Raw genomic sequence first — 11,514 nt, 5'->3', positions numbered from 1 at the left:
GCCATTTTGTACAAAAAATGGTAGAGGTTATATCAGTATTCAGTCCACCCCTTCCAAGACCCCAAATAGCCAGGACCAACCTTGGGTAATAGCCTCAGGGTCAGACACCCAAAGCACAAATAGGGTTTAGGATGGGTTCAAACTTGGTTTTTGCTTCCGGTTGATCAACTCTATATTAACCATAGATAAAGGACTAAATGCCAGATCTCAAGACACAGCAGAACCGTAAATTAAAACAAAAGTAAATAAAAACAAGGATTAGTAATTGAAAGATCTCAGAATCTTCATAAAGTAATAAAAAATTGCTTGTTGGAGCGGCACATAAATACTGGCCTTGAAGCTATGGACATGCAAGTAGCTTCATCATTCATGTTTCCACCAACCCAGGGTGGTGGTAAACTTTAATCAGTCACAAACTCACAGGAGATTAGATCGGTTCTGATGGACATTGGCATCATACAGTCCCAAAAAACAAAAGAACAATAGCTTATGAAACAACTCTATGAGACCCAACAGAGGGAACAAAAGAACCACCCTGCTCTCTTCAATAATCACCAAAACTGTTTCTCGTTCACTATATCAAAATTTATCATTTGGCATTATACAATGCTACACAAGTGAAAACTACAACTTCTAATTTTCTCACCCCTCTATTAATATGGCTTTCTTCATTTTCCCCAATAAGAATACTTTTCACTCTTCTTTTTTTTTTTCTCCATTAAAATCTAATCATCCCAACCGTTTTCCCATCCATCTCTATCAGATGACTTGGAAGTAATGCCATTTAAAGAGCCGTTTCCACCCACTGACTTCACTGCCTTCTCTTCATCCCAATCATCATCCCAACCCTGATCCCAACCATCTGCTGTTTCCACATCAACAGCTGGAACAGACTCTGGTAGCCCCATTTCAAGCTCCTGGTATGGGACTCCATCACTGTGCCGCCTTTCCCCCAATTTGCAGCAGGCCCACGTCCCCCCAACTATCAAAGAAATTAGAAACAAGAAGTAAACACCATGGATGGGTGTCACGAGGTTGGCATAAGCAGGGATTCGCTGAAAAAAGCCATCAGATACAGATGATCCCATGTGAAGCACGCATTGCCCATTTCCAGCATTTAATACTATCTTGAGGCTTTCTTCCGTACTTACTGAGATTTTGATCTGAAACAAAAGAAACAAAGGCAAACTACTAAGGTACACAGAAAAAATGCAGATGTGCATGTATGTGTCAGGTGTATTTGTGCATGTAGTCGTATTTATATATATTTGGTGTGAAAACATGGTAAAAAGAAATACAAAGGCTATTGAGCCAGACCTTTCTGGTTTGGTGTTTTGGTATCTCCAGTTGCTTGACAGGAATGTCTATAGATGCTGGGACTATGACGTTTGTTTTCAAAGTGTCCTCTCCATCATTCTGTACCAGAAGGAATAACTCCAGGGATCCTGTTAGAGGGGCAAAAAGAAGTCAAAACATGATTCCTTTCTGTGAAGAAATCAACTGAAAAAATGAAACGGCAAATTTTCAATCACATTTCCTTTTCCCTTATTTTATCTTTTGAATTCTGGTTGACATGTTGGGATAAGGCTTGGACAATGATGATGAGTTCTGGTTGACGTGGTACATCCAAACTATCTGATCAATAGCCCTCCAAGTTCAAACAGCTATGTACACTGTGTCATTATAACCTAAAGCAGGAAAAAACAGATGTGGTTTCCTATTACATGGAAAGGAGACAACTGATATTTCCCAAGGACCTCCCTTCAACATATCCTTGGAAGGGTTAGCCATCCATAGGTCTTGCTTGTAAGAAACCAACTTCTGAAGTTAATACACACGCACACACACATAGCCAAAATAAAGTCAGGGAGACAGTTTAATAAGGGAGTTAAATGTTTCTTTCATATGGGTAGAAGAACAGCAAATGGAATGACAGACACTCTAGCAAAGCAAGGGGCTTGAAGATAACATTTGTTTTGGGCAAATTTGTAAACTTTTGTAATCTTCAAGTCATATTAATAAAATATTTTTCTACTAATAAAAAAAAAAAACCCCTCTCCGCTCTTAATTGTCTCTAATAAAATTCATCCATCACTCAAATAAAAACCCTCTTAGGTCTTAATTGTTTCTAATAAAAAACCTCTTCATTGCTCTTCAATTTTCCTGAAATTGTTCCTTCAGAAGTTGATCTTCATTTGTCTCCTTAAATCTGACACAGTAATGAAGTGAACATGCTCCAAAACAAAGTGATGTAAAGACAATGATTACGGGAATGGCAGCCACACTGCATTCTCAAACCAATAAGCAGGGCGGATGAATCCAATCTCAAGTTTTTTTTTTTTTATGATTTTGACCACTACAAAGGTGAACCATCTAGTTTAGAATACAAAATGCCATCTAGAAGACTATATCATAACTAAAGTGTTATGAATGAATTGGTTATGACAATAAATTGTGTCAGATTTTGGGATGATGTTTGGTGTGGGATTAAGCTTAAATCAGGTTTTCTTGTTCATCATGCAATCAACCATTTATAAGGAGGTGATCGTTAAAAGTTGTGATTGGTGGCTAGTTGATTCCATAATGTATATACCCTGACTCCAAAAAAGCTGTGAATGATTAAGAAGCCAGTTTTCTGTATGAATTATTGCCACCTAATTCAGTGCATTCCTCTGAACAAAGGATTGAAGGGAGAGGTTTGAGGTTAGAAAGTGGACAAAATTATTTTCTTAATCAAAACCTTGCACAACCAGATTTTAATGTGAAAGTATTCCTCTGAACAAAGGATTCAAGAGTGATTCTAGTCAAGTTTATTTGGAGCCCTCATAGATACAAATGTGAAAGTATTAGGGCAAACTTTTAATGACTGATCATTTGATCTCACTGATGCATGTCTTCCCCTATATGCAAAGTTATGGGTCAGAATCTCCCTACTTGCTGTAGTGACTGATGTCAGTGATCCCAACCAGATTTTAAGGAGAATTTGGATGAATTTAGCTACTCCCCAAGACAAACCCATATTAGCTTGACCAGTAAGGGAATTTTATGGCATCTTCTGTAGTTCCTATTATTTGGTCCCTTTGGAAGAAAGGAAGGAGAATACCTTCAAGAAAAAATGCATATCTAGAAGATTTTGAGCGGTTGGATTAAATAAAATGCATATGCCATTCTGTGTGATCAGCACAAACCAATGAGAACAAAAGGAAAAAAATCTTAAAGGCAGATTTAAGACCAGCGGTATTAAAGGATGTTGAGTTGGGCCTAGTTGTTTTTATTCTTATTAAGTTATTTAGTTAGGAAGTTGTTGGGCTTTAGGCCCATTAGTTTATGTTTTTAAGCTGTGACTGTTCAGCTACATTAGTAGCCGCCCTACTAAGGGCATCCTTGTAATATCTCATCCTTTAAGTTAAGTATAAATTATAATGAGGGGTTGGCGGCTAGGGTTTATCTAAGAATCTTGGTTGACTTCCTACTTTTTTCTCCTCCGATTTTCTTCTCTATTGCTGAAATCTTCATCTTCCTCCTCTTTCCCTTCACAAGAAATTCAACTAAATCTGCAATCAGTGATTTCTACTAAGGACAAACATGCCCAGAAAAATAAGTATAGCTGAGATGAAGATGCTAGGATGGATGAGTGGAAAGCGGAGAAAGGATAAAATTAAAAAAGAATGTATCTATTTAAAACGTATAAACAACTCCAATAGGTGACAAGATGAGGAAAAGTTCACCGTAGCTTGGCCACATGTAAAGAAGATCGGTAACTGCACCAGTGAGGAGAAGTGACTTGGTGTAAATAGAAAATTCAGGAAGAGCAAGGAGAAGGAAAATGAGGACATGGGTTGAGTACCATGAAATGACCTAGAGAGATACAACCTAAGTAGAGTGTATACATAAAATTGCAGCCAACCTTAAATATTTGATATAAGGCTTTGTTGCATGGTTTTTTAGTTCTTGGTAAAGCTTATTATTCTTATTCATTTACCAGCTAATTGACCCCTATTGCATAGTTTTCAAGGTGACACCTAGGCAATAAGGCGCTCTTTGAGGATCGCCTTATCCAAACACTTACATATTTATATGCAAGAGATCACATAATAATTTTATATTTTTATTTTATGCTATTAATAGTAGTACAATAGATATTAATTGACTAAATTATTCATATTGTGGGTTTATAGTAATGATATCATTATTCTTATACTAGTTTCTTTTTATTATTTTCTTATTTGTTTGGGTTCAATTGACACACAAGTCAGTGACATAATCTTGAACCCTTTAAGACTTTAAAACCTAAATCCACAAGTAAGAAATAACTTGAATTCATCAAAAAAAATGTAAGAAATAACTTGAACATTTTATCTTATTGACATACGAGAACAATCAATAGCACTTTTTCTTCATCATGATCTTCTTCCTAGGACCAAAACAGGGGCCTAGTTCTTATGTTTGTATGCTTCTTTTTTTTCCTTCCTTGTTTTTCTTCTCGTAGCTATGTTGATTTTTTATCTTTTGGATTGGGGTCTATACTTATTTCATAAGGATTATGATAATTATTAGTTAAAGATTCCTGCTTATTACTATGAAATCTAAGGTCTCATTCGTTTACCGGTAAATAAGCTTGGGAAAGTTGGTCAATGAGTATCTTTTTCCCATTGACCAACTTTACATTGTTCTTTTTGCATTTACTAATGGGCCCCACGGTAAAATAAGCTCCACTTCCCCGGGTAAAACTTACCCATCTCCTAGGCGGGTTCCCACCTAGGGGGAAATTTTATAAAGCATAATGGGACAACCTTGCCCATTTTTATATTAGCTTTTTATGGGTAAAAATGTCATTCCGTTACTTACCTGGGAATCTCGCAAATCAAAAGAACATGGGTATGTGCACTTACCCAGGTAAGTTAAAAAAGATGCAAACGAACGAGGCCTAAGGAGCTACTCTAGGATTTATATTTTTTTAATCTAAAAACCCATTGCCTAGGTGGGAACCTAGGCATTGCCCAGGTGACTAGGCAATAAGGTGCTCCCCTATCGCCTAGCTTTGCCTTGGCACCTTGAAAACTATGCCCTATTGTATGGTTTCAGTGCAGTCTTCTCAATTATCAATTAAAACAAATAAAAATAAAAATAAAAATCTAACAACAATCGAAGATGTTCCTTCCCTTATGGATTCTCTTATAAATTGATGATAGTAAAAGGAAAAGTGGGAACACCAAATATACATGTCAAAGAACACAATTCACCCTGAGTCGAAATACAAACTGGAAGATGACATGTCAGATAGTTTTTTGTTGAGGGTGGCCTTTTTTTGAGGTCCAACTTGTTAGCTTTTTGTACAGATTCTCATTGTACAAAGGACTTTTACTTTAATAAATCATACTTTACCTTTTCTCAAAAAAAATATATATACAAACTGGAAGAAGTTCAAACTAAGATCAGAACTATCAAGTTGAATAAGAAAATCTTATGCCCAAGCATGAAGGCCTAGGACAAACCCATGATTCTTCAATAATATAAGAACCAACTATAAGGTATTTCAGGGATGGATTTCACCTATAGGCATCGCTATGGTGTAATCATGCAATTGGGTATTAGCCAAATTAAACAAAATCGGCATACTAGAGACTAACTAAAAATGCAAAATCCATGTAGCCGACTACGTAACTAGACTCGATTTAGAAAGGTAAAATAAACAATTACAGGTGGTGGAATATAAATGGGCAAGACACATAAAGGGAAAGGATTTTCATTACCATTTTCAGAATGTTTAAGGCAGGCAATCATCTTCTTCTTATCTGTGCATCTGTTAGGTGTGTCTGCACAATTTCCTTCTGGTGAACCAACGGGACTGTTAGATTTATTCCCGCTTTGGTTACTCGGCGTTTTAGTCTGCGGAATCTGTGCACCCTGACCATCTGAGCCTTTCGGCCGTGCTTTTGTTGAATTGTCGGGACTGAGATGGCTAGAATCCAAACTCGGCATTGACATGGGGCTAGGGGACGGAGGAATCTAAGAACAACATAATTTTTGAAAATTCAAATATAGGAAACGAGCAAAATGAATATCATAATAAGCGAAACGGAATGAAAGGGCGAACGTTACCTCTTTTCCAGCGGGTTTCTCCTTCGGTGCAATCTTCGACGCCCTTATTCTAAGCTTTCCGAGAAAAAAGGCATGGGATCCTTCCGTAAAGATCAAGATTAATAGAATTACTGCAAGAACTCCTTTGCTTTCCATCCTCTAGGGTTTCTAATCTCTGCAGATCAAAAGAATCCAGCTTTTCGATAGGAAAGCATCAGAAAGTCCACCAATCCGGATAACAAACGAAAACAGGTTCACGAATCTCATGTTTCAGACAAATTAAACGCCGTGGAAGCCAAGAGAAATCTTGAATCTAAGGCTTGATGAACAGAGTAACAGAGATACAGGAGCGGTTGTATAGATTGAATCTAAGGCTTGATGGTACAAGTTCTATTTACGTCTGAATTTGAACGGAGTGGAAGTAAATTCTCTGACGCTTTATTTTATTCCCCCTTTTCATGGTTTCTGGGACCTGCTGGGTTCACAATTTCTTGCAGGATGCAGCAAACCAAAGCTCCAAATTCTGTAATCAGAGAAAAGCTTGGCTGTCAGGAAAATACAACGTTGTTTAGAGCATCACTAAGGTCAAGTTTGGTTTGAAGGAAAGGAAGAGAAAAGTAAACAAACCTATACCTTTCCCTACCTTTTCCTTCAAACCAAACATAGCCTATACATTTGGATATCAGAAAATTCATAACGTGATAATATTATAAATATATCATGAAAAATTACGGACCATTATTCGTATAGGATAATTGTATGTCATGACTTTAATATGATTCATATGAATATGGTTACATACGCTTTGGAAATGTATGAATACAAATGAAAGCAATGGAAATATTTGGATATATTAGGAATATATATATATATATATATAAATTTATTAAATATATCAATAATATAAAATAAAAAGGTATAAATATATAAGAAATATATATTTTAATGATATATTTGAATAAACATATTATAATTAATACATTAGCATGCATAGATATTATATTTTAATTACTATATCAATTATTTTCTATTTTACTAATTTTATTTATCAAAGTTAACAAAAATTCAACAAAATATTCAAATCCTTAGTAAATAATATTTTTATTTTTTAAACAATAAATATGTTACTATAAAATATCAATCAATATTTAATAATTTATAAAAAAATAAATAATCTTAACTCAAAATATATCAAATATATTAAAAATATAATATACATATTTTATTCAAATTCATAAATTTTAATTATTAGAATAATTGTTTCACTATTAACATTTTATTTTATAAATTTTATGAAATAAGAAAGCATTTTTTATATGAGCATAGATTAATGGATTCAATAGATTCAATTTAATATTATGTTCTTGAGTATTTTCTAAAAAAAATTGTAAATAATAAATAAGTTGCTATTTAGTGTAAACTAAAATACTAATTAATAATTTATAAAGTTTATAAGATACACCATGTACAAATTTTAAGTATTAGAATATTTATTTAATTATTAGTATTTTTATTTATATAAATTTATTAAGAATAAAAATCAATTTTTTATATAAATGTAAAGTTGAGAGATTATTTATTTCATTAATGTTTATGAAATAGCAATTTTTAGTATTATTCTTTTTAGTTTTAAGTTTGAGTTATTGAACATAAACATATGGTATTTGTTTTGATCCCATGTTAATAATAAAATATATTTTTATTTCTTTTGTAATACACACAATTGGACATATATCATACCAATCTTAACATATCGTGTATCATTGCCTATGTATACCAATACGATACGCCCACGCCTCAAATTGATAATAGGAGTGACTTGCCTGTAGATGAACATTACACCTAAGCAGTGAAACCATGATTTTTGACAATGTTTAATGTTACGACATCAATATACAACAATGGCAAAAGAACTCTAATAAAGAAAAAAAAAATAGTGAAAGGTAGGTAGGTTTCCCTGTTTTGAATTAAATGAAGGAAAAGATATAGGAAAACTGATGAAATTTACCCATTTACAGAATCACATGAAAGGAGTCGGGGACTCTTAGTCAAAGCAACACTCCTTGATTCAGCTATAAAATCATTGAATTGAACTGATTACATCAATTTTAAATGCACTCAAGTCTAGCACTATCCCACTAAAAATAATTAATGGCGAAACTGGATGCTCCTATTTAGGATGGGGTGGCATCTGCTCCTCACGCATGGCGTCTCACTGTGATTTTACATACACATCCCCATCGTCGCATTAGGAACATTTTACCTACTTATGTGTTATTATTTGCGGGAGATGTTTCCAATGCATGGTGGGATGTGCCTGTGAGGTTGTTGTGAGACGCACTGTGTGAGGAGCTGATCCCAACTCAATTAGGATCGTCAATGGATAAGATATTTGTCCAACCCAATCCAGATGTTTCCTTAAATAACCATCTTAATATAGTTATGTTGTTTTTATTATTTGATTTATTTATTGTATACGATCGTTTTTACTCTTTTAGTTAATGTAACTAGGAAAAGTTATTAACAATTAATTTTATACTTTAACTAATAAATTAGTTTAATTAAGTGCAAGTAATTAATTAAAAAAATATGTATAGAAAAAGCACAAATAAAGTTATGTCAGTTGTGTACGAGTGAATGGGTTGACCCTAACCTTTATTTTTTTATTTTTTGGTAGAAATAGGATGAGCTACACAAGACAAGGGGTAGTTCAGCCCCAAACATCACAAAAACAAATAGAACCTAAGATTCTAGGGATAGAGAGAGGGCAAAAACTGAGAGTGCTAAGAAGAAAGGAAAGAGCTTGGGTTGTCGTCTAGTCCGTAGCCTGGTTGGCCTCTCTATAGACATGGTTGTAGGTGACACCACAATCAAATCTCCAGCCAACTTCAAACACTCCTCGATGATGGTCTTCAATCTCCACGGGCAGTCAACTTTATTCTTTAAACACGAAATCACAAGAAGAGAGTCTCCTTCAATGAAGATGGGGAGACCCCTATAGTTAAAAGCAATATTGTGGGCCTCCCATGCAACCCAAGCCTCCACTACATTAATTGAGGAATTCTCGATAAAATAAGCTTTGGTCTTAAGAACAATCCCCCATTGATTTCTTGCAACGCAACCAATTGCACAATCACCTTTATCATTTTTCAACACATCAAAATTAATTTTGATAGAACTCCCTTTTGGAGTTTTCCATTTGATTGGCATCCAATCTTTATTCTGCATAAGAGTTTACCCCTATAATGGAATAATGTATGGATAAGGATAGTTGGGTCAATTGATCCTTGCGTTGGTTGTTAAATAGGTCAACATGGATCCAAAATCTTCATTGGTAACAAAAGAAATTACCTTGGTAAAAATGCCAAACAAATATTGTACCAATGGAAGAAAGGTTCAATTAATGTGATTGTCGTTGTGGGTGGAGAGGTAAGACTACAAGGGAGGCTAGAAAAGGGTAATAGGAAATTCTAAAGGAAGCAAGAGGCTAGAAGGCTTTAGGCGTCTACTATTTATACAAGGAGAGGTGTAGTTGTAAAAGGGAACAAAGAAAAATGAGAAAAGGAAAATTTCTTATCTTAGAAAGACAATTATAATTCGTTAGACATAAAATAGGTAGACCGTTTCTAAGTGTTTACATGCAACATTATAGATAGGCTGATATCGTTGTTGTATTAAGTGTTGCCCTAGTGGCATCATGCAATGTCAAGTTAAGTGACATGGTGAATGTGAAAGTGCATGATTTGTTGGTCGCGCTGTGGTGTTTGTTGTTGTCATTGCAATGTCTTTCCTTATAGTCATTTTATTCTGAATGACATATAGGGAAATCAACAAGTCATCACATGTATCATTGCAAGTCTTGTACACTTTGGGAGTCATGCAGTTTTGTGATTTTGATTACTGACTATGCAATTTGTACTAACTTTGACAATGAATATAACCTTCATCACAAGTCCTGTGGTGGTTCCCTTTACATCATTATAACCATCATAACTAGACTTGTTGATGGGCCAGGCTTCAAGCTTGACTTACACTATATCGGGTTTAGGCTTTGGGCCAAGCTCCATTCAAAATTTGGCAAAAGCCAAGCCTGAGCCCAGCCATGAACAGGTCTACTTATAACAAGCTTTGTGATGGTTGTACATGTATTTAACAGTCGGCAACTCATGACCAATTGTACACTATTAAGGATGCCGATGAGCAGTAGCCATATTTGTCATCTTCTTCACTCATATCTTCCAAAACGAGTAAAAGATGTGCAAGTTGTCCAACGATACATTACACAACTTGAACTAAAAATATCTATACTTAGGTTGCTAACGACCGAGAGCCTATCCTACTCCGATAACCTTGCCATCAATCGGTATTTACTATAGTTTAAACTTTAAAGCACTTGATCCTAAACCTATGCCGATATAAAGTATAGACTAGTTGAGGAAGAGAAGAAAAGAGAAGCATGTTGTCATTGCCCATTTTGTTTTAACATATAGTTGTTTTGTTGGCTGTGGAACCAAATATGTTGCCACCACTCAGCCATAAATGCAAGTGAGAAATTGGTGGCTTCCCTTATATTCACTATATGGCTGGTGTGGAGCAAAATAGTTGGTTCCGCGACTAGCAAAGCAACTATTAAATTAAGCTAATCTTTCATCATCCTGGTCCCAAATAAAAAGTAGACAAATTTGGTTTTTTTATTGTCTTACAAATAAATTTGATTCCAATTTGGGTTGATTGCAGTGTTTCAAGAGAAATAGAATTTATGTACTTAGGATTTTTTTTTTCAAAATTGTGTTGTTTGGAGCTAATTACTAAGATATATTCTAATTTGTTGATGGGTTTGTTTGTCCCACACCAACATCTTAGATGGTGTTTAGTACCCTAGTAATTTTTCCTGCAAGCAACATAATTTTGTTCCCTACATTTATGTCTAATTTATGGGGAGATGTTCCCAATGTATGACAAGATTCTCATGCTTTCATCGATCTGCAAAATTTTTGCTTCAATAGAATCCTTTCACATTTCAACATTACCTAATGTTGTTGTTGTTATTATTATTTCTTGGGAAAATTCAATATCAGTATCCTATATTTTGGCTTGAGTGACAATTTGGCCTCCAAATTTTAAAATGTGACAATCTAGTATCCAAACTTCCGAAATGCAACAATCCAGTACCTACAATTACCATGAGGTCACATCTCCGCCCCACAACACATCCCCGCCATGTATTAAGAACATCTCCCGATGATGACATCAGTTGGAAAGCCTTCTATACATCGATCCCTTGAGACCCATATAACACAGTCGCAATAGAGAAGCAACAATGAGGCCCCAGCCCCAGAAGTTGTACCAAATTCGGCCTTTTCCTATCTGATAGTAGCAATCCTTACACACAGTCGATCCCTTGAGACCCATATAACAGTCGCAATAGAGAAG

General features: G+C 35.0%; 1 protein-coding gene across 1 annotated transcript; it reads right to left on the bottom strand.

Moving 5' to 3' along the window:
- Positions 1-345: 345 nt before the first annotated feature.
- LOC148853176 (uncharacterized) lies at positions 346-6,762 on the bottom strand. Its single transcript, XM_088946756.1, has 4 exons — positions 6,103-6,762; positions 5,754-6,009; positions 1,318-1,445; positions 346-1,163 (listed from the first exon to the last, which is right to left on the bottom strand). The coding sequence occupies exons 1-4, from the start codon at positions 6,235-6,237 to the stop codon at positions 726-728; spliced, it is 957 nt and encodes a 318-aa protein (XP_088802882.1). The 5' UTR covers positions 6,238-6,762; the 3' UTR covers positions 346-725.
- Positions 6,763-11,514: the final 4,752 nt, after the last annotated feature.

This window comes from Nelumbo lutea, chromosome 5, assembly GCF_056320005.1.
Source record: "Nelumbo lutea isolate HS-2025 chromosome 5, American lotus-T2T, whole genome shotgun sequence".
In the NCBI taxonomy this organism is placed as follows: domain Eukaryota; kingdom Viridiplantae; phylum Streptophyta; class Magnoliopsida; order Proteales; family Nelumbonaceae; genus Nelumbo; species Nelumbo lutea.
Note: the sequence above shows the minus strand (reverse complement) of the source record. Positions and strands in the feature narration are given on the sequence as shown.

Bases quoted from the DNA above. Each gene is read 5' to 3' on its own strand.
- LOC148853176 (XM_088946756.1), bottom strand. From the start codon at position 6,237: ATGGAAAGCAAAGGAGTTCTTGCAGTAATTCTATTAATCTTGATCTTT. The intron at 6,010-6,102 runs GTAACGTTCGCC...TGTTGTTCTTAG, and splicing joins AGAAACCCGCTGGAAAAGAG to ATTCCTCCGTCCCCTAGCCC. The intron at 1,164-1,317 runs GTCTGGCTCAAT...CTTTTGTTTCAG, and splicing joins CAAAACACCAAACCAGAAAG to ATCAAAATCTCAGTAAGTAC.